Below are 25132 nucleotides of genomic sequence, written 5' to 3'. Positions count from 1 at the left end.
ATTACAGCTGTGAGTATTTGTGGGTAAGTCTCTAAGAGCTTTGCACACCTGAATTGTACAATATTTGCTCATTGCTCTTTCAAAATTCTTCAAGCTCTGTCAAATTTTCAAGTCTTGCCACAGATTTTCAAACAGATTTAAGTCTAAACTGTAACTCGGCCACTCAGGAACAGTCTGTCTTCTTGATAAGAAAGTCCTGTGTAGATTTGGCCTTGTGTTTTAGGTTATTGTCCTGCTGAAAGGTGAATTTATCTTCCAGTGTCTAGTGGAAAGCTGACTGAACCAGGCTCTCCTCTAGGATTTTGCCTGTGCTTAGTGCCATTCCACTTATTTTTTATCCTGAAAAACTCCCCAGTCCTTAACGATTACAAGCATAGCCATAACATGATGCAGACACCACTATGCTTGAAAATAAGGAGAGTGGTACTCAGTAACACTTTGTATTCTGGACAAAAAGTGAATTGTTTTGCCACATTTATTTCAATATTAATTTAGTTCCTTGATGCAAACAAGATGCATGTTTTAGAATTTTTGTTTCTGTAAAGGCTTCCTTCTTTTCACTCTGTCAATTTTATTAGAATCACAGCCATTAAAATCTGTAACTGTTTTAAAGCCACCATTGGCCTCATGGTGAAATCCCTGAGCGGTTTGCTTCCTCTCCGGCAACTGAGTTAGGGGGGACGCCTGTATCTTTGTAGTGACTGGTTGAGTTGATACACCATCCAAAGTGTAATTAATAACTTCACCATGCTCAAAGGGATATTAAATGTCAGATTCTTTTATTTTTACCAATCTACCAATAGTTGCCCTTCTTTGTGAGGCATTGGAAACTTCCCTGGTCTTTGTGGTTGAATCTGTGTTTGAAATTCACTGTTCGACTGAAGGATCTTACAGATAAACTATTATTGCACACAGAGTGACTACATGAAATGTATTATGTGACTTGTTAAGCAAATTTTTACTCCTGAACTTATTTAGGCTTTCCCTAACAAAGGGGTTGAATACTTATTGACTCAAGACATTTCTGATGTTCATGTTTTATTAATTTGTAAACATTTGAAATACATTATTCCACTTTGACATTATTGGGTATTGTATATACGCCAGTGACCCAAAAAACATCAACTTAATCAATTTTAAATTCTGTCAGTAACACAACAAAATGTGGAAAAAGTCAAGGGGTGTGAATACTTTCTGAAGGCACTGTATATAACAAATAATCAAATACCGTATTTGAACCCAGGTCTGCACATAATACAACAAGGCCGTGATTCAATCTCATTGTGCATTGTCGACAATGCAGCTTTTAAAGGTAATTTCCAATTCAGCTCACATATCCTGTGTTTACCGTAAATGCGCTTTCAATGAACACGGGAACATTGCCTTTAAAACCTGTATTGTCGACAACGCTCGATCGGATTGAATCCCGGCCTTAGTTCAGAATCTGATAGCAATGAGGGACGGCTCGGGTTTTGGCAACACCTTTCTCAAAACGGCTGAAATTGTTCTTGAAATAAAAATGGAGGATGGTGTACAAATTCAGTTGTGGTTTACGCCAACAGGTATCATGCATAGCAACCAATGTGATAACGTTAGAATATTGGTGAGATTTTTTTTTTTTTGGGGGGGGGTGTCATGCATCATAATAACAGTTGAGATAGATATTCGCAGTGTCAAGATTTGTTACACCATGAACGGCCCCATATATGCATCCATGTGTGCCATCGTGTGCATTATCATTTTGTCTAGCCCCACCAAACACGGTTATGACACACAGGTTAACATACCAAAACAACTGTGAATCAATTATATTAATTTTGGGGCTGGTCGAAACACACATTTATGGACATTTAGCTAGATAGCTGTTGACAGCAGTTTGTCCTGGGAGATGATCATTGGGTTGTTATTTTACCTTACATGCATACATGTTTCTCTTTTAGCTGGTTCTTTGCAGAATTTGCAGAGTCATACTCCAACGATTAATCCACTGATAAAAAGGGAAACCTAGTTAGTTTTTAATTAGTTATCTTTGATTATGCTCTCCTCATTCATCTTTCAAGTACCCACGTGGGTTTGTATCTTTGTGAAAATCAATAACGAGATGGAAGAGGTGGGACTTGCAGTGTGTCGAGCGTCTCAACTAGAACCATGTTCTATTTCAGTGTTCGGCAACGCAGACGCTCATTGACACGCGCAAGCAGTGTGGATGAAATGATTAAATAACATGTATGTGTACATTTATTTTGCAACGCTACTTTTCTGCCAGCTACGTGCTTATCATGGCCATCTCAAGTGTAACCCAACTTGTTTTTTTTTACTGAAAAAGTTGATAAAAATAATTGGTTTTGTTTGTATGTTTATGATAAAAGTTTAAATGTGTTTATGCCTGGAGGGTGGGATCTCTAATCCAGTTAAGTAGATTTATTGGAGTAGTGTGTGCACAGTTGTTCTCTCTTTCCACATCACTGATACCCACTAAGATGGAGTGATTCACTCGCACTCGTGCCCTCCCTTTTCAACCATGACTTATTAATTCTGCCCAACGCCTTTCTGCCTGAAGGTCAAAGGTAATGCTTCTGGTTATGTAGCCTTAAGTGAACATGCCTTGCTGCATACAGTCTTGCAGCTTAATAAAGCTGTTTCAGCATACTGTCGACTGGTAGATGTGAAATCTTAGGCAGAAGTTGAGATGCTTTGGGGAATTGAGATACCGTAAAACGTAATTTAAACGCCAAGTCTCAAATAGTCACCTGTCCCTTTTAATAGCCAGGCAACGGCACATATTTCTGGAAATAAACACCTGTTTCAAATAAATGCCGGGTCTAAATGAATTGTTTACGAGGTTACCATGAATTGTTTGAGGTTTAATGTTTCATTTGTTACATTAAATAATTCAGTAATGATTCAGAATACTCATGGCAATCATCCGCCAATAAGAAACTGCTAGCCATTGGCTGCTAACAGCTGAGAACTGATTGCTAACTGGCAAGCACAAAAACAGTCAACAACTTCGGGAGTACAGACCTCCAGAAATCGGATGATCACCCTCTAGTTGCAAAAATTCAGAACTGCCGCACCATCAGAACTGCCGAAAATGCAGTCAAAGAGGAGAATCTTTTTGGTTTTGTTCATACGAACACAAAATAAATGTGACATAGTGTGTAAAGGATAGCACATTAGTGCAGGATTTGAAGGAATTGCTAAAAAAGCTGGAAGTGAATGCTGGAATTAAACAATGAACTATGCAAATAAGCAAAAGCTGTGTGCATTAAGGATGAAGCCTAGCTCAAATAGAAGCCTGTCTCAAATAAGTTTGTGTTGTGTTTGGTGATTTAAGCAAATAAACTCCTGGGCTATTAATTGAAGTGTTATGGTAGTTGAGGCATCACATATCCCTGTTAAAGTATTATGAAAGAATATAGTATAATAAACAGTCCTATGCTAATTATCCTCTATCCTCCGTATCACTGAGAAGTGAGAGGCTGAGGATTTGTCTGGAGAAAATGATGACGTAACACTCGCTGCAGCCTGGATGCACAGAATAGGCCCCGAGCAAACCCACTCTCCCTTACTTCATTACTCTGGCTCCATCTCGTTCCGCCCCCCATCAAATCACCCTGAGAGGCTCTCAATGTGACATGTTGCGAACATCACATCTAAGCCTTGTTTCAGGGAGAAGGGCTTCTTGCACCTCTTTCCACCTCGCCTCTACAGAAACCCTCTCTTCATCTTCCTCTCTGAGTGGAACAAATGACTTGTTCCCTAAGACATCCCATCGCAGGATTTGATAGAGAGAAACAGACGTGTGTGGAGACAGAGAAATCCCAGCCAAGTCACAACACGTCCTCTCTGTTATACATCTGTAGAAACGAAAAGGAATCACTAACACTTTCCATGTTGGTGTTTCCGTGGACAACCTGTTCATTTTTTTCACAAGTACTTTGGACAACAATATGTGTCTGCACTAGGGGTTGAAGCTATGGAAAGGGACTGCACATTTTTAGAGAAAAGCCTCTCAGACAATGACAGTTTAAACACAGTAATTTAAAGTTTAGAAAGGTGTCCTGAGTTTTCTGGACAATAGTGTTCCAACATCAAGACGCAGCACGTTTCATGGCTTCCACATCTTTTCCATTATACCTTGGCGGAGTACTCGCTGGTGAAATTACAGGCTGTCTGCCTCTCATAGTTGTATCGCCATTTCAGACACTCAGCCCTGGGAAGTGGCAAAGGGAGCCCCTGTAGAGGTAGACTGCTTTCAAATATTTGACACTTCAAACACAGTAATTTGGTCAGTGTTGAGTGCCTATCCATCTTGCTCCAACGTAATAGAAAACTAATGGCTTTTAACATGGAATCATATCCCTTATCGCCACCAATGACAAACACTGAGTCTAATCAGATGAATGTCTAAGAAACATTTCCTCATGAAGGATGCGAAAATGTATCACAGTTATCAACTGCTAAGATATGGTGGCTGTAATAGCTTCTCAACAGCAAATGTCTTGGGAAAATGATATCTTTGTGAAACATCCTCTGCAGTTACTGACATATTTTACCATTTCAGTAATATTGGACATCATTTTAGATTTCCTGGATAAGCACTACGATTATCATTTTACATCCATTGATATAACTCTCATTTTAAGTGTATTGGTCATAGATGACTCTCACACTAGCCTTCATTTATCTCTAGTGACGATAAAACAAACAATTATACATTGAATGGGGACATGATTGCAAATGGGTCTCTGCTTAGTCATAGATACATGGTGATAAGCTTGCTCTGTGTCTCTGTGCAATCTCACAGTTAAGAAATTTGACCTCAACATTATCAATGGCAAAGGTCATTGGTCTTTTGTCGATTCATCAGTGTTAAATGCTGATTCGAAAAATCGGAGCGGACAATAGAGGGGTTGTTCTCCATTTCATTTGTTCTTCAATTGATATACTGCATATGGACTATTCAACCTACAAAAGGATGAACCTTGGATATCCACAATGATGGAAAAGGCAAAAATAAAGGACTTAAACCATATGATAACTGTCCATTTTCTTCTCAGTAAAATAAACTTCTCCACTATCTTGACAACAAGTATATTTCATTCTCCCAGAGTTACAGGTCATTCTAGCATTGCCTTCTAGCTGGTTGCTGTTGTCTCTGACCTTCTCTATTTAATCAGGGTCAGTAGACAGTCTCACAGCAGCTTCAGGCAATTGTCCTTCGAAGGAATATCAAGAAGGCCCATTCATTTGGAAACACAAGGCTATTTGATTACACACTCATTGGGACACATACTCAAGACTAAAAGGGCATATGGGCATATGGCTTTCAGTCAAACACACTGCTGTGCTGCAGTTCACTAAAGCTGCCTGCCTAGAAAACCGGGAACATTCCCAGAACATTAGCTAAGATTCCCATGAAATTCTATCTAGAGTTTTATCTAACAGTTAGGATGATAACATCCCCAAAACATTCAAAGAATGTTTTTGATAACAAAATATAGATTTTTGCAAAAAAACTAAATATGAAACATCCTTGGAATGTTATCCTAACATTCACAAAAATGTTGTGCACAACATCTGTAACAACCACCACAGAACATTCCCCAAAAGTTTTCATTAGGTTTACAGGTCATGTAAAAACACAATGAACCAGTAATGTTTTGCCAGCAAACCAAAATTGGTTCTGTGCAAGTTCCCAGAATTTTTTTAGGTTGCGGCAAATGTTTTCACAACACAAAAACTGTCCAGTTGTGCTTATGATTATACAATGTTTGTATAAAACATTCACCCGATGGTGCAATAATGTTCCCATAACACATTTAGTCTGTTCTTTAAAGGTTCCCAGAATGTTTTATTAGGTTGTGGGAACAGTGTACTGGGAACATTGTGGGGACATCACAAAATATATGTTCCCCAAAAACAAAAACTGTCCAGTTGTGCAGATGATTTTACAATGTTTCTTTTAGGGTGCAAAAAAACATTTACCCGATTTTACAAGAACGTTCCCACAACACATTTTTATGTTCTTTAAAAGTTCCAAAAACATTTCTTTAGGTTGTGGGAACATAGTGGGGATGTGACAGGGGATAGGTTCCCAAAACACAAAAACTTTCCAGTTGTGCTGACATTCAGATAATGTTTGTATCAGGGTGCACAAAAGATTTCTTTGTGTTGCAAGAATGTTGACAGAACATCCCTTCTGATTTCTTTAAATGTTCCCAAAGCATTTAATTAGGTTGTTGGAACAGTGTGGGTACAATACAAGAGATAGGTTCCCAAAACACAAAATGTGCTCAGTTGCGATGACATTCATACAATGTGTAAGTTAGGTTGCACAGGACATTTCCTTAACCTAAATCAGGGTCACAGAGTGTTTCGTGGTAGTCTTAAACAAATCTACTTTGAAACAAAAGTATACACCTCACCCACATAGTTATGCACTTAAAAAAAAAAGAATACACCTGTACCATGTCAGATATAGAGTTGAAATGTATTCCATTTTGAGTTTGCATCCCAATATTACACTTTATATACATCACATAAGACTGAAATATAACAAAACCATTTGACATAGAAACACCAGATTTTCAGAAATGTTGACAAATATTAATAACATTCCACCCATGGATGCACTAGGTCATTTGACTGCAGGAAAGGACTACTGTTGTAAGAAAGTTGATAGAACACCTGATCTTAGTTCTTTAATTATAGGTTCCCAGAACATTTAATTACATTATGGGAGTTGTCTGCGATGCTGCAATAAAATTCTTCTGATACAATTTCCAAAATAGTCCGTTTTTATTACGTTCAAAACACTTTTTTTTTTTAGGTTTAACATAATATTCCATTGCTGTTCACACAATATACATGTCACCTTGTCTTAGAGGTGCTCAGAACATTTAGAAAATGTTATATTTAAGTTTTACCTGATATTACCACAACATTCTCAGCATGCACATGTGCAGCTCCTTAAAGCATAAGAAAGAAGATTGGAATACATCCCCATTATGTTTTTTTCCCAGATTTGATTTATCCTCTGGGCCACCAGGGAAGCTCTCAAACAGTTTATTTTTTCAGAATATAGCCATGGCATTATGTCCAATCAGGAATTCCATGCTTTCTTTTCAGCCTTCTTAGACGTCACTAACCCAGGCAAATACTGTTACCTGGGTTATTCACCATCACTTCACCCATCCTCTTTATACGATGTGTACTTCTGGGCCCATATTTACAAGGTATCCAAGAGAAGGAGTGCTGATCTAGGATCACTTTTGCTTTTCAGATCGTGAAAAATAAGCGTCTTATAGTAGGAATTATATTGGGTGCGTTTTTTAAAAGTTGAACAGTCAATTTTTTTAGTCTGAATTCTGCATTTACGATTGAATTTATAAATCTGGACAAACAAACCTCAGTTTCACAGTTGTTTTCAAAAGAAACATGGTTGACAAGTATGTGGGATTCAACCTGCAAACTTCTGCTTTGCAGTCAGATCATTAACCCTCTGCACCACCAGGGAATATCTGTGGTACTGTGTGTGGGTTTTTCAGTCGACTTATGCTTAATCAAGACACAGAACACAATTTCTGAGTTATTAAAATATTCCCTTCCTCATCATATGCTGTGTACTTGTAACACTATTTTATGATGTTCTTAGACTTTCAAACTAAATAAGACAAAATTACTTTTCTGAATTGCTATCAAAACGCAATACAAACGCACACAATACCCATTCTGAAAAATGATGATACATAATAAATACAGTTGAAGTCGGAAGTTTACATACACTTAGGTTGGAGTCAATAAAACTCATTTTTCAACCACTCCACAAATGTCTTGTTAACAAACGATAGTTTTGGCAAGTCGGTTAGGACATTAACTTTGTGCATGACACATGTAATTTTTCCAACAATTGGTTATATACAGAGTATTTCACTTATAATTCACTGTATCACAATTCCAGTGGGTCAGAAGTTTACATACACTAAGTTGACTGTGCCTTTAAACAGCTTGGAAAATTCCAGAAAAATAAGTCATGGCTTTAGAAGCTTCTGATAGGCTAAATTACATTATTTGAGTCAATTGGAGGTGTACCTTAGGATGTATTTCAAGGCCTACCTTCAAACTCAGTGCCTCTTTGCTTGACATCATGGGAAAATCAAAAGAAATCAGCCAAGACCTCACAAAAAAAATGGTAGACCTCCACAAGTCTGGTTCATCCTTGGGAGCAATTTACAAATGCCTGAATGTACCAATATGAAGGTACCAATATCAAATAATTTCTGGGTAACAATAAAGCACCTTACTGAGATTGTTTCAATTAAAATGCACAAAAGCAAAAATACAGTGTTACAAGTACACAGCATAAGAATAGGATGGGAACATTTGAATAAGTCATAAATTGTGTTCCGTGTCTTGATTAACTATATTAGACAATTTTTTACAAATAATTATAAAAAGTAAATACAATTTTACAAAAAATTAAGGGGCCATAATTATCCCCTGGTGGTGCAGAGTGTTAATGATCTGGTTGCTAATCTGAAAATTGCAGGTTCAATCCCACTAAATCTTTAACCATGTTTCTTTTGAAAACAACTGTGAAACTGAGGTTTGTTTGTCCAGATTTATAAATTCAGAGAAGAGGTCTTTATTTCATCCAGATTTATAAATCCAGTCAGAAATGCAGAAATTAGACAGTACATATTGTATGACATTGTTTGGAAACCAAACATTGCTGGTTCAAAACACACATGTGCAGATTGACAATGTATAGTGCACAAAATATGGTTGTGATTATATGACTCAATCCTGTTCAAGTGTCTTGTGATATAATGTGCATATTTTAAACATATAGGGATGTGTTTGTATGAGTAAATGCTGTTCTATGAATTAAATTAAAATCCCATGTGTCTCTAATATCACCTACAATACAGTCCTCAAATGTGAATTGCCATTAAATCTGAAGAGAAACATAATTGGGATGAATTTGCTTTAGAGAGCTATGCATGCTGAGAATGTTGTGGTAATTAAATATAACATTTTCTAACTGTTCTTGAAATGTTCCGAGAACCTCCAAGACAAGGTCAAATGTATATGGAGTGAACATCAATGGAATATTATTTTGAACGGAAATATGCTATGAATGTCATAAAAACAGAAAATTGTGAAACATTGTGCAACATTTTAGGAAAGTTCTGTGCAACCTATGTGAATATCACAAGCATATTCTTGCAACATCCCAGACAACTCCCATAACTTAATTAAATGTTATTGGAACCTTTAAAGAACTTAGACCAGGTGTTCTGTCAACATTCTTACAACATTATAGGAATGTCCTATGCAACCTAACTTAAACATTGCATGAATGTCATCACAGCCGAGCATATTTTCTGTTTTGGGAAACTATCTCTTGTAATGTACCCACACTTTTCACACAACCTAACTAAATGTTCCCGGAACCTTTAAAAAATAAAAAAGGCTGTTCTGTCAACATTCTTGCAACATCAAAGGAATATTTTGTGCACCCTGATACAAACATTATCTGAATGTCAGCACAGCTGGATGGTTTTAGTATTTTGTGAAGATATATTTTGTGATGTCCCCACAATTTTCTCACCAAACTGTTCCCACAACCTAATTAAACATCCTGGGAACCTTTATTAAAGAACAGACAAATGTGTTCTGGGAATGTTCTTGTAACATCAAGACAATCTTTTTTTCACTATAAAAGAAACATTGCTGAATTGTTGGCACAACTGGACAGTTTTTGCTTTTTTGGGAACAAATATTTTGTGATGTCCCCACAATGTTCCCACCAGACTGTTCCCACAACCTAATGAAACATTCTGTGAACCTTTAAAGACAGATTAAATGTATTCTAGGAACGTTGCAACATCAGGTGAATGTTTTCTGGAAACATTCTATAATCGTCAGCACGACTGGACAGTTTTTGTGTTATGAGAACATACCCCCACAGAAAGTAATGATGCCAACAATTTCACTTGACTTTAATTTGGTGCTCTTCTTCACGTCTGATTAAACATTTACTTGTTTGGTGACCAGGAAATCACAGGCAATTCAACCTTTATTTTCCTTCTCCCTCTGTTCGTTATTGACTATTGAACATTGTGTTATTTGAATTAATGCTAAATTAACTGTGTCACACAAGGAAGCAACATCTAGGCTATTTGGCGAGGGTAAGTAGATTACTTAAGGTTATTGCCACACCCCGAACAATGTTAACACTCAAACTTGAGTAAACAAATCTATTTATATATTAAAGACGTGCTTTGGCGACTAGTAAGTATTTTGTAAACCTCCCACTTTGGGCTGAATGTGACAATGTGTAGTTCATACATGCATAATCTATGGGCAGAATTACTGTCTTACCTTAATTAGCCACAAAATCCCTAAGTTGAAAGCGACTGTTTACTGGAAGATGTGCGGCACAATTTTCCTTAAATTGTCCCCCACGTGTGCCAGGCCCCTAGCAATTCGAGTTCCAGCCAATGACCTTTAGCCCCTCGCCATTTGAGTGACAGCTTTTGGGAGACCACTTTTAGCTCGTGAATGCAACTTTCAGAGCTACTGGCTAAAAAGTATAAAAAAGTACCGGAGAATATCTTTAACTGCCCCTGAAATACAAAAGGGAGCTACACAGAATAATATATGTGACTAATTACATAACTCAGTCACCTAAATGACATTCCTCAATAATAGAATAATGGAAGGTACTATGTTATGCTTTCCATTTGAGATTCCTGACATATTTTAAGTCTGGCTTAATCACCTTAAAAACCACATGTGTACTTTTCACATGATACTGTAAGTCTTATCTGTTTTGGAAGCATGACTATTACATAACATTTGTACCATGAGGATGAGACTAAGGGGTGGATGGGCTTGGCCTGTATTAATTGCAGCTTCCTCTATCCGTTCTCTCAGAGATTACAGTACGCTAGCTGGGAATACGGTAATCCATGTATTGAAATGATCTGCACAGTTCTTTCATGCCCTCTCTCCAACTCTTGCTCTTATGTATAGCCAACAAGCAGAGCACGTCCTACTCTTTGCAGATTAAAGCGGGGTACTGCTGTATATGAGTACAGTCTAAGGTCATATGCTCGGTGTGCTTGTGTAAGCCAGCATTTACAGTATTTAATGTACTGTAGGTATACTTTGATGCTTTCATCGTTTAAGGTAAGGCAGCGATAGAGTCGTCGAAGTAATACCCCAAGAAACAGGCTTTTAAGGCTAATGGAGAGATGACTGGTTGAGGCGCGAGTGATGAAAGATACTGCCTGTGTCTTGAACAGAGTCTTTTGATTCTCCCTCAGTGGAAACGTATGTTGTCTTATAAAGGAGAGCTGGCTTTTGTAGTTGGTGGTGGTGGTGGTGGTGGGCTGCTTTATTGTAAGAATAGTCCCATGTGGCTCAGTTGGTAGAGCATGGCACTAGGGTTGTGGGTTTGATTCCCAAGGGGGACCAGTATGAAAATGTATGACTCACTACCAAAGTTGCTCTGGATAAGGGTCTGCTAAGTAATTCAAATGAGATATGAAGTATTTGGGTCAGCATAACTGTGCAGTGACCCTGTTTTGAAACCTAGTGGCCAAAGAACCCAACCAAAGAGCGCAAAAGGAACAGAGGAAATAAATCACAGATAGAAGTGTTGCATTGATTCTTCGGGCCAATCAATAGTGTACATATGAGACTTGTTGTTCTGGACCTCATGTACACAGTGCACGTCCACACATAACTCTGTCGTCGCTCAGCAATCTCTACAAAGTAAACACTGGGTCCATCAGCAAGGCATATGCAACACGGGAGGAATGCTTTCTTTGTGCTGGCTGATGAAAAAACATTCGCAATGGAAGTTAAGCCAGGTGTAAGAACAGGAAGCAACCAATGTCTAATGCCTGTTCTCAGCTCTCCTTAACTCCCTCTCTGATCTGACTCCGCTGGTACTGGATATCCGTTGGCCACTGAAACCATGCCTGGAGATTCATACTACTGTGACCAAACCACTGGCCTCTCCTGCAGTAGCTACAGCAGGATCAATTCTCTATCCCAACCCGTCAACAGAGATGAAATGGGGCTGCTGGCGTATCGGCCTGTTCGGAGTCAAGCAGCAATGATAGTTCAATGATACACTCCTTCCTTTCTGTATCCACCTGTCCTTGGTAGGAGGAGGTTCGGGAGGGTCTGAGATATTCAATGATTAAGAGTGTAGGACGAGTGTGAAGGCTGCTTTACAATTGTCTTTACTTGCAGATAATAATGCATATAATCATGTGTATATTTGATTGATCCAAACTACTGGCATCGTATAGATGTCGGTAGAGGAATTGAGATGGGAGGTGACAGATCTGCCACTACAAGAATGCCTTACTGTGTGGTCAACTAGTCTGGACACCTCAGGCTGAAATAAACAAGGACAATATTCAGTAGGACTGACCAATTGAATTAACATTTTAGTGACATGCCCTTGCATACCACACATGTTTTTCTTAGTAGGGTCATTACACCCTCCTCCAGTAGCTTATTATTGCCACATTGACCCCCCTCCCAGCTTAGATCCACACATTGCACTATTGACCTCCACAGGGCGTTCAACAGGGGAAGATAATACACTCTAACTATTTCATACGTTTCAATAAGGAAGTGCACAGCAGACACATGGGGGCAAAAAGGTCACCCAAAGCAACTTCACCTGACCGTACATTACACAAAGCAGACCGCAAAGCAATTATGAAGACAATCATAAATCGAAGAAGAGACAACGGACTTTTCACACACTAATAACACACCGCAGAGATTTACTGTAAGATAAGTTATTGGAAGTTTTTTTTCTATTACGACTGAGTCTGGGAGGCCGGGAACCTCTATTCAAGTAAAATGAATGTGAACTGCTATTCTAAAATTGGACACTGCAGGAATTGTTCCTAACAGTAGTTTCGATCTAAACACAGAGGCATCATGCGAACTAACACTAAAGAGTAAAAAAGTGAATGTGAACTGCTATTCTAAAATTGGACACTTGTCACGGCCGTCGTAGTGATTGGACCAAAATGCAGCGGGGACGTGAATGCTCATATTTACTTTATTTAGAACACGACACAAAACAAGAAAACGAAAAAAACAAACGACAGCTAAACAGTTCTGCAGGCTAACCATAGCAGTGCAAAAACAACTTCCCAAAAAAGGGCTACCTAAGTATGGCTCCCAATCAGCAACAACGATGTACAGCTGTTCCTGATTGAGAGCCATACCAGGCCAACACAAAGAAATACACAACATAGAAAGAACATAGAACAATACCCCAAAACCCCCGACAACACAAAACAAACACACCCCTGCCACGCCCTGACCAAACTACAATAACAAATAACCGCTTATACTGGTCAGGACGTGACAACACTGCAGGAATTGTTGCTAACAGTAGTTTCGATCTAAACACAGAGGCATCATGCGAACTATCACTAAAGAGTAAAAAAGTGAATGTGAACTGCTATTCTAAAATTGGACACTGCAGGAATTGTTGCTAACAGTAGTTTCAATCTGAACACAGAGGCATCATGCAAACTAAGGTTAAAGAGTAAAAAAGTGAATGGGAACTGCTATTCTAAAATTGGACACTGCAGGAATTGTTCCTAACAGTAGTTTCGATCTAAACACAGAGGCATCATGCAAACTAACGCTAAAGAGTAAAAAAGTATGCCAATCTATGCATACTAAGTCTCTAAGTCTCAATCTACGCTGAACAAAAATACAAACGCAAGATGTAAAGTGTTGGTGCCATGTTTCATTAGCTGAAACAAAAGATCCCAGAAATGTTCCATACGCACAAAAAGCTTATTTCTCTAAAATTTGGTTCACAAATTTGTTTACATCCCTATTAGTGAGCATTTCCCCTTTGCCAAGATAATCCATCCAACTGACAGGTGTGGCATATCAAGAAGCTGATTAAACAGCATGACCATTACAAAGGTGCACCTTGTGCTGGGGACAATAAAAGGCCACTCTAAAATGTGCAGTTTTGTCACACAACACAATACCACAGATGTCTCAAGTTTTGAGGGAATGTGCAATTTCAATGCTGACTGCAGGATTGTCCACCAGAGCTGTTGCCAGAGAATTGAATGTTCATTTCTCTACCATAAGCCACATCCAACGTCGTTTTAGAGAATTTGGCAGTACGTCCAACCGGCCTGTGTGGTTTAATGTGTTAAGATATGAGGAAAAGAGTCAAGCCAAAATGTGAAGAAAACAATTTGCCACTAAGAGTCTATAGTGAATCTAATTTTACTACAGTGTGATGTCCAGGTGGATTGAAGTTGTTGAATAGAATTCATTCTGCCTACTCAGTTATCCTGAGAGTGATACTAGGCTACAGTATGAGCAGAGAGAGTAGATTGTTGTTTAGTGCAGCACATAACTGCAGCCTACTCAGGGAATTAAATCCACACACTGTACACACACAGCCTACCTGCCCCTCATTTGTACAGGATTGTATTACGTGCTTAACCATCCGTTAAGCAAGTGATATACTGTGTGTATACTATATTTGTAACAGTATTTTTATACTGTTGCGAGGTGGGTAATCACAGGGTTGCCGGTTCAAATACCAAGGCTGATGACTGCACCCTTGATCAAGTCACCTAACCCTTAACCAGCTCCGGCTGAGCTGCTCTTTGGCTGCCCCTGTGCTTCTTTCAGCCAGTGTGTGTGTCTGTGTGTGTGATGTGAGTCTGTCATGTCTGGAGGGTTGGGAATGAAAGAACAGACAGACAAAAATAAAAATGTCTGTTTTGATGGACAATAAAGTCGTACCAGTTGGTTAACATATGCTGATGTTAACATTAAGATACATCAAGCCTTTGGTCAAACTCCATTGAGCTTACTGTTCTGGATTCAAATTGTATTCGTATGTTTCAATCCATAATTATTGATGTTATTGGCGTACAGAATGTATATTTCCATTTATTTTGGACAGCCTATTGATTCACATAGCTTTGGTGGGTAAAATAGTCTTGGTCTTTGTGTTCCTTATCCCTTGGCTCTATAGCAGGGAAACAAGTCATGGCTGGGCAGGTGTGAATGAAATAGGCCCCATCGAATCCAATAGAAACACAGTCAAAGTGATCCACTAATGTTTCATTCAGCCAAATTAAACGCTGTCCCTTCAGTTTAGCCTCATGTCTTCATCCTGCCTCTAATAGCAAAGCTTCCCTGAGTGGCCATAATTACTTTCATGGCTAAGTTACACCACTGAAATCTAGGATGTCACAGGAGAAGGAGATTGCAGTCGATCATTCTCTAGCTGATATTTACTTATTTACCATATATAAGTCAATATCAGAGCATGTTAATAGTTTTCACTAATACCTGGTCAACAGCTCGCTCCCTGAAGCACTCATGCACGTACGCACATATGGAAGTATGGACGCATTCACGCATTCAACCCACCCACCCACCCACCCACCCACCCACCAACACCCAGACACACACACACACACACACACACACACACACACACACACACACACACACACACACACACACACACACACACACACACACACAGACAATTCCCAACTCCTAAATCTCTTACCTGCAGAGGGGGTCTTGGCGGCAGTTCTTTCTGAGCTCCAGGCAGTAGGGTTTGACTTTGTCCTCGAAGGAGCAGAAGGGCACGATGGTCTGCCTCCTCCGTTCAGCACAGCCCAGGTCCTGGCAGGGGCAGAAGAGCAGCTGGTGGCTGTACTCGCTGGGCACCCGATCCAGGAATTGCCTCAGGGCCTTGTGGCAGCGCTTACGGTTACAGGGTTCCCCTTTGTTGCAAGTGGCAATGTAGGTGGAGCGCTGTTTCTTACAGGTGTTGTTGAGGTTGCAGGCCTTGGCTGCATCCAGACATGGGTTACAAGTCTTGCCTGGGTCAGAGCAAGTGTTGGCTTTAGGGGTGACAGTGTGCATCCCTGCAGAGAAGGGAGAAGGGGAGCACTGAAAAAGAATATGCACTTAACTGCCTATTGCAAAGCCATGTTGTTATCATAGGTCTGACCCATAGCATTTGTCAACTGGCTCATGACAAAACGCTTTCACACAATAATGATGATGATGACACATAACACAAGATAAGTCGATGTGCTCTGACTACTTGACCATGTTGGATGTCATGTTTGTGAGAGCTGGAAGTGTGCTTCATGTGTTAGATTTCTCCCGATGCTGGGGGTTATTCAATATCATCTTTTTCTCCAAGCCAACCCCAAGCCATCTGAGGCTTGTATAGCTCGCCCATATCCACTCTTCCTGAATTATTTATTGTTAGAGGCCTTGAGTGAAATGTGAATGAATAAAGTATGGATTGAGATAGTAAGTATATTCATCTTCTTTTACATTCAGTTTTGACTTCATGAGTGTGTCAAGTTGATTCTGCTCATCTGATTGCTCCCACCACTGGAACATGATGTACTACAGTAGCTACTGTAAACACCGTGACACAGACCTTGATGCCGTTTACAACATGTGACTTAGATTTCTTGTTGCTTTTTGACATGTGTAATTGGTTTGTCAGTATGGATATTAAACACAGGAGCTCAAGAACATGGTAAAGACTCACTCTGTGCTGTTGAATTGTGGCCTATTGAACACAGATGAACAATTTCTTATTGTCATCACACACTGTCACCTAGCAATTGTACTGTAGCAAACAGATGGAGTCATTAAGTGTGCATATTCAGAGAGCAATCTGAACTGGTGGTACATGCCCACCTGCTTTTGAGATGTCATAAAACAAAACCAAAAAAAAACGGTATGACATTTCACTCATATTCCACCTCCCTTGTATTCAGGGTGTATTAGAAAAGTTAACCTCCCTCCCCATGTAGATAATGATATTTCAGAGGCAGTGCTGGCTCAGTGACATCCAAGGAGATTCATCTCTTATTCAACAGAACCAATCTCATTCTGTGTCTATCACGCAGCATTGAGGAAAAGCCTTTCCTATGGACTGCATGAGCAGCTGTATTGTCTGTAAGTGGTGCATCACAAAAGATCAATTCTAAAAATGCCATACACAGAATGGACATAACACACTCAGAGCCAAATAAAAAATGATTTACCTTTTTCAACCACATGGCAACATAGAGGCAACTTCCTGTCGATGGGAAGAAAAGTGAAAAGGTGGATTCTATTTTGTGAAGACAGGAAAACATTGTTGCCTTTCCAGATCTTTGTGAGCTTTGTCTTTATCCCTCCAGCAACAAGACTATCCCGAGGAGGAGATCATGCTAGGTCAGAGGGCTGTGGGATGATCTGTGATTGGACTTCAAAGACAGCTGACATTAGCAGCAGGGATTGAGGCCAAACTGGGCAAAACCTGGCCAAAGCGGTACAGAACCGGGCCAGTCCAGCTGGAGGGGTGGTTTGGGGTTCTGTCCAAAGGCCCTACACATAACAGTGATGGATTGCAGCTCCTAAATCTCCTCTGGCCATCTGCAGCCTTTAATGCGGTGCACAGGGGGTCCAGGATAAAAACAAAATAGAAGAGGGACGAGGTACAAAGATTTATCTGACCAAGCAGTGCAGTGGTTTGAGGTTTTACTATTTCTAATTGGAGAGAAAAGATTGAATTCGGTACTGAAAGCAGAAAGATATCCTGAGGCTCACAAAGACACAAAGGCCCTCAAAGGCTTGGTATACATATACAAACGGGAATGGAGTAGATGAATGGAAAATATATAGTGTTACAGGAAAATAATAGATTTTTCCAAGTGCATTATGAAAGGTTTTGCCTATACACCTTTCGGTAATACAAGAAGGGTGACAGGCAACTCGCAAAAACGGAACGCTTTTGAAATCAGAGGCTGAATAGAGTCTTGCTGATTACAGCAGGCCATCACTGATAGAGGAAACAATGTGCCATGTACTGCCAAGAGATTGGACCACCACTTATGTATACGTGCTCAAGTGTTTTCAATTAACCTGGCCAATCATCATCACAATCAGCCTTTCACATGGGCTGTAATGATCAAACAATCCTCAAATCTCTCTAGGTGTCATCCCATTGCTGCATACACCAGCTACAGCCAGGTTGGGAAAGCCTCACCATCACATTACCCTGATTCCGAGCCTTCCGATGTATTAAGAAATCATGGAAATAGAGGGCTGTGTCCTGATTATTCCAGTGTACTGGTGTCTAAGGTGTTCACTGTGGGACAACAACTGATTAAGTGCATGTTGCTGCATATATATTTTTTAGACTCTGACTATGTTGCCATGAGGCTCTGTTGACACATCTTTGCATGATAATCAGAGTCGTGCTTCTCATGCAATGAACGCTAGGTAGCAACGCGTGTGATTTTAATTGGTTTTTGGCACGCACACAAATATACCAAATTCACTTCACAAGAAAAAAAGGTTTACCAATGTTACTTCACGCTTCCATATAGGAAAGAAAAAGCTCTCGGGGGAACTGTAAACAAGCGCTTTTTATTGTGGAGTAAAGAGTAAAGTAGTCTTTTAACCTAACCAGTTAAATGTAATGTCCTAAAATGTAGATTTCCGCCTAAATAGACATACCGAAAAGTAATTATTTATCATGAGATGGCCATAAATAATACCTAGTAATGCTTATACTGCCAGAAAACGTAACATGGTATAAAGAGTTATACACGACCATTCAAAAGTTTGGGGTCAATTAGAAATGTCCTTGCTTTTGAAAAAAAAGCACATTCATTGTCCATTAAAATAACATAAAATTGATCAGAAATACAGTGTAGACATTGTTAATGTTGTAAATGACTATTGTAGCTGTAATTGTTTTATTATTTTTAATGAAATATTTACATAGGCGTACAGAGGCTCATTATCAGCAACCATCACTCCTGTGTTTCAATGGCACGTTGTGTTAGCTAATCCAAGTTTATCATTTTATAAGGCTAATTGATCATTACAAAACCCTTTTGCAATTATGTTAGCACAGCTGAAAACTGTTGTTCTGATTAAAGAAGCAATAAAACTGGCCTTCATTAGACTAGTTGAGTATCTGGAGCATAAGCATTTGTGGGTTTGATTACAGGCTCAAAATGGCCAGAAACAATCATCTGTACTGTAAGCGGAGATGCGAGGTTCACAGCCAGAGAAAATCAACCCTTTGTCTTGATAGGCCAGAAAATGTGACATGTCTCTCCCAATGCAAATGAGATGTCAGGTTTCACATACTGCATCTCAGATGAGAGCGGAGAGCGACATGTGAAGCGGGACAACCAGAGCTTTCACAGAGGGCACACCACTTGATGTTGCACCATTCACAGAGTACTCTGTGCACAAAAATGTTGGTCGGATCCGGTCCAGAACAGCTCAAAGTCCCATAAATAGGGGACTTAACGTTTAAGAGTTAAATGTTAATAGGGGGCTCGTCCACAGCGTTCATTAGTGTAAAGTACGTGATGGCCATCTACTGAAAAGCACAATGTAGTCATTACGGGCCAGGCAAGAGATCAGGATTTAGGCATTTTCAAGAGAAGGGATCTTCCTTCCACAGTAATTGCTCTCTCCCTTATTTGAATCCTGCATTTCAGACATCATCCTAGACTCTGGGGACCAGGAGTTCAGTCGAGGTTAGAGAGGGGCTCTTGGCTCCGGGTATGCTCACTGTAATTAGGATGGGTGCCAAAGTTTGGATTTAATATGGCCCTTAGTGAGTGTGAAGGAGCTTGTTATAAAGTATTTAGTCTATACCCCTGGGAGCCTTGTCAAGCATTTCTCTGTCAAAGAGTTCATCAGTTATTAGCTCAGGCTTGTGTCAGAGCAGGGTTTTCAGGGGTTAGGTAATGCCACGGCTACACGCTACGACATTTCCCAACAGTAAAACTGACTGTGCATGTTTGGGATCTGTAATGATATCAGTAGGACAACCATTTCACAAGCTGTTTATATGTGCTCTAATCAGATAACGGCTGCTTTAACAGTTCAGAAACGTTTTCCAGATATGAGACCGATAAACTAGCACTTCAGTTCTATGATCTAACACACAGAGGGAAAGTGAGGGCAGCCACTGATTTTAAAAACATGTCAGCTCTACGGTACGTAAACATGTTTCCAAATTCTTGAGTTGTTTGTGAACAGCAGCTGACACTGGGCTTCAAACCACTTCCTGCTATGATGCAGTACTGCTTTATGTTTAGTATTCACATTGCAATTGATGGTTTCTGCCGTCGTGCAGTATAATTCTTTCAATAGTCCATCATGTTTGGCAATCATGCATATCAAACCTGGGACAAATATCATTGTAGCAGAAATGTGCAAGCGAGTCGATTCACATCTCTATCAAGATGCTGGCATTGCTTCACATATTTCCCAAACATCAGTGTAAATGTCTAATTCTGCTAAACAAAACTAACTAATGAGCGTTGCCATGTCCATGTTTGGAGGATTATTCAGTATTCTGTTTAATTTCACCTTGTTAGAATAACGCTGACTGCACCAACAACTAATACGTTACCCTTAGACCCAACACTCATTAAAGTGTCCATGGAGAAAACGAAGAGGCAACTCCTAGTTGTAAATGTAAACCTATTTTAAGTACACATAGTACAGCAGCTATTCAACAACAGTACACTGGCATAAAGCGCGGCAACATTGTCTTTGAGAACGGAATGGTAATTGTTATGAGGGCAAGGTGAGAATGTCCAGTGTTGGGCTGCATGCTGAGCACGACTGTTGCGCCGGTCCTTTTTTCCCCAGCTGTATAGAAATAGGTTTCTCCATTTAATTGGATGGTGGGCATGTGGAGCAGAGAGGTGAGAGGCTTAGTAGGAAGTGTTAGAAGGTCTAACTAAGCGGTGTCAAAGTCAATTCCTGGAGGACACGAGCTGCTTTTTTATCCTGGCCTCTGCTCTTAATAAGTGAATTAGCTCAACATTGGGTCACAATGATGGAACAATTTGTGTAAAATAAAATAGAAATTACAGTCAAGTATATATTTGTATGCTATGGGATAATTCGTTATATAACATTCATAATCATCTGGTGTTGGATGAGGGGCCAACCTATTGAGGTAGAAAAATTATATGAGTGCTAACCAATATCTCTCACAATGCTCAAAAGTAAGACTATTGACTTGTACACATTGAAGTAAGAAAATGGTGGACTTGTGAGGTTTGACTTGGGCAATGCATACTCTCACTTTCCTCACAGTCATTTGCTTTGTTACCGCTGTGTGAATTTAGAGATACAGTGGAGTATGTTTTTTTTTCCCCCATCAATGGTGTCCTTATCTCTCTCACTATAAACTCTTAAGTTGTGGAGATAATTTTTCAATTTTCAGCCTTCCTCCTTGAGAGTGTATTTCCCCATCCACATCAACACAGCAAGATATCACATTCCCTGAGCTTTGGTTCAGTTTACCATTTTAAAAGTGATTAAGCACACTTTTGTGCAGTTGAAATCGGCGGGGAAAGTATTTCAGAGAACAACTGTAATTACTTATCTGTTTGCCTGTGGGCTTTTCTCACCACCACAATCAATTATTCTGTCCTCTGAAATAATAAATTACTAAGGCTAAATGGATTTAGGAGAGCAAATCAGATATTTCACCTTTGAAAGAAATGTTGGAAACAGTTCTAGCAAAAATGAACATATTAATGAGCCCCAGCTTGTGTTCCAAAAGGTGCTGAAAAATGACCAGGATGTAGGATCCACAACCATTTGAGCCTCCTTCATATGGACCATAGGTTAAAACGCCCAGGTATTCAAAGCCACTTCCAATTTGTATTTTGTCTGGTGTTCTCCTTTTTGATAGATCAAACCAGTATATTTTCAAACAACCTATGTCGTTTACTGACTTCAAGCTAAAGGGATTATGCAGAAAGCGTGTCTTTCTTGTACCTCCAAGATATAAAACAAAGCATGATGCATCGACCAGGAAAAGCAAATGTGGCATCTCTGCTGTATACTGCTTTTAGCAAATGAGGCTCGATCATCCTCCGGAAATTTCTGCAGGATCTGGAGAACGGAAGTGATTGAATGTTCAAATGACTGTAGCCTATATCTCCTATTGTTGCGGCAATGGCCCTGCGGTCCTCATATTTCACCTTTTTTATATATTTATTTTTTGTGATAGTCTCTCTCAGGGCTCTATTTCCGACTGGCGTTAAGGCGGCGCTAGATTCAACTTATAAAAGCTAGGTTTCTGCTATTTAAGACTCGCTAAAAGCTTGTCATAGCTGTAACGCAATTTGTTACGGCATTGATTTTGCCAGAGGAGGCGCACAGTAGCCTAATCAGTAGCCTGTAACCAATGTTTTATTAAAATATCACAAGCAGCAAAACAGTCAACAGACATTCTTTATATTTCTGTTGGATCTAACCGTCAAATCGCATGAATTCTGATCGCTGTCCTTGGTGCTGAATGCACTTGGAGCCTGAGCCATTTGCCTGTTTTTTTGTTTGCCTTTCACGTGGCAAAGTCAGTAACAGGCCATATCAATAGATATGGTAGGCTAATCTTCTTAACTTTTGTCCAATTGTCCATAGCTCGAAAATGGATAGCATGTGAATGCAATTTGTGTAGACTAAAATGTCCTTGTTGAAGCCAGATTAGCTAAATATTTGTTATAACTAGGCCTATTGTAAGATTAGTGTATAATATTTAATAAACTATATTCAATGGATAGGACAACATCCATGCCTCCTACTGAAGAGTTCCTAGAAGGCCAGCATCCCGAAGTCGCCTCTTCACTGTAGACGTTGAGACTGGTGTTTTGCAGGTACTATTTAATGAAGCTGCCAGTTGAGGACTTGTGAGGCATCTGTTTCTCAAACTAGACACTCTAATGTACTTGTCCTCTTGCTCATCTGAGATGCAGTATGTGAAACCTAACATCTCATTTGCATAGGGAGAGACATGTCACATTTTCTGGCCTATCAAGACAAAGGGTTGATTTCCTCTGGCTGTGAACCTCACATCTCCGCTTACAATACAGATTATGAAACGGGAGAGCCTAGCCATTGCAGAAAAAGCAGTATTATCTGGCAGCTTCATTAAATAGTAACCGCAAAACACCAGTCTCAACGTCAACAGTGAAGAGGCGACTCCGGGATGCTGGCCTTCTAGGCAGATTTGCAAAGAAAAAGCCATATCTGAGACTGGCCAATAAAAAGAAAAGATAGGCAAAAGAACACAGACACTGGACAGAGGAACTCTGCCTAGAAGGCCAGCATCCCGGGAATGCCTCTTCACTGTTGTGCACTGGGGCTTCCCACTCCTCTTTCTATTCTGGTTAGAGCCACTGCGCTGTTCTGTGAAGGGAGCAGTACACAGCGTTGTACAAGATCTTCAGTTTCTAGGCAATTTCTCGCATGGAATAGCCTTCGTTTCTCAGAAGAGGAATAGATTGACGAGTTTCAGAAGAAAGGTATTTGTTTCTGGCCATTTTGAGCCTGTAATCGAACCCACAAATGCTGTTTCTCCAGATACTCAACTCGTCTAAAGAAGGACAGTTTTATTGCTTCTTTAATCAGGACAACAGTTTTCAGCTAAGCTAACATAATTGCAAAGGGGTTTTCTAATGATCAATTAGCCTTTTAAATGATAAACTTGGATTAGCTAACACAACGTGCCATTGGAACACAGGAGTGATGGTTGCTGATAATGGGCCTCTGTATGCCCATGTAGATACTCCATAAAAAAATCTGACGTTTCCAGCTACAATAGTTATTTACAACATTAACAATGTCTACACTGTATTTCTGATCAATTTGATGTTATTTTAATGGACCAAAAATGTGCTTTTCTTTCAAAAACAAGGACATTTCTAAGTGGCCCCAAACTTTTGAACGGTAGTGTATGTTTAACAATGTATTTCCATATTGAAGGAATGCATTTGGGGCTCCCGAGTGGCACAGTGGTTTAAGGCACTGCATCTCTGTGCTTGAGGCATCACTACAGACACCCTGGGTTGAATCCAGGCTGTATCACAACCGGCTGTGATTGGGAGTAGCATAAGGCGGCACACAATTGGCCCAGCATCAACTGGGTTTGCCCGGTGTAGGCCGTCATTGTAAATAAGAATTTGTTCTTAACTGACATGCCTAGTTAATAAAGGTTAAATAAATACAAAATAAAATAACAATGTGGACTGCAAACATGTTCAACATATTTAGCAAATATGGGGCAGGCCATTTAACAAACTAGGCTATAACGGACTACAATCGAATTGGAGATGATGACGAGGCAATACATAAAACCCCGTAAAGACAACTTGAAGCAACCACATATTTAGCCATGGAGCACGTTCTGATTGGCCAGTGAGGTATCAAGCCTCGACATACCCACAACTTGTTTATTCATCAAAACCCAGAACTGTCGTGCCACCTCCAGCTATTCTGCACATATTCTGGATGTAAAATAGCACAACAACAAAAATCTGTCACCAGCACTAAGATTTACCATTGTATTAGGTTTGTTAAAATAGAGCCCTTAGTGTAATAGCCATTGTAGCTGTGTCTTATAATAAGATCTGCATTGATTTGTAATGCCCTTTCAGTAATAACCAGTAAACGAAATGTGAGCAATAGTTCCCTTGATGAATACTTGCTGTTTAATTAGTAAACAGAAATCAAACTGAATGGAAAATCAATAGATGGGAATACGGAGGGAAATATATGGGTTTACGTAAGCAAGACCCCCTTGGTGAACTAAGGAATATAAAGAGGAATCCATCATATTTACTGAAAGTGGCAATCTAGTCTCCTTTCCACCTAGTTTAACACCTGATTTACTTAACAGGGCTTCTCAATAGGCGGTCCATGTACAGTGCATTCGTAAAGTATTCAGACCCTTTGACTTTTTCCACATTTTGTTACATTACAGCCAGTGGAGGCTCCTCAGAGGACGAAGCAGAGGACCATCCTCCTCAGTGAATTTCATAAAAATATAACATTTAAAAAGTTATATTTTTTAGATAGAATTATACTAAATATAATCATGAAATAATGATTAAAACACACTATTTTGCAAAGAAGGTCTAGAGTAGCCTCAACAGCACTCAGTAGGGTAGCACCATGGTGTAGCCGGAAGACAGCTACCTTCCATCCTCCTCTGGGTGCACTGACTTCAATACAA

The 25132-nt window shown here is 39.7% G+C and overlaps 1 protein-coding gene across 1 annotated transcript in view; it reads right to left on the bottom strand.

Moving 5' to 3' along the window:
- The window catches only part of LOC106580054 (GDNF family receptor alpha-2), a 73928-nt gene that overhangs the window by 25433 nt on the left and 23363 nt on the right, over positions 1 to 25132 (bottom strand). Inside the window, exon 4 of the mRNA XM_014160630.3 lies at positions 15617 to 15980. Coding sequence (XP_014016105.1) covers positions 15617 to 15980 — 364 coding nt within the window. The remainder of the gene's footprint in view (positions 1 to 15616; positions 15981 to 25132) is intronic.

This window comes from Salmo salar, chromosome 20 (assembly GCF_965601325.2).
Source record: "Salmo salar chromosome 20, fSalSal1, whole genome shotgun sequence".
Lineage (NCBI taxonomy): Eukaryota > Metazoa > Chordata > Actinopteri > Salmoniformes > Salmonidae > Salmo > Salmo salar.
This window is presented reverse-complemented; position numbering and strand designations above follow the sequence as displayed.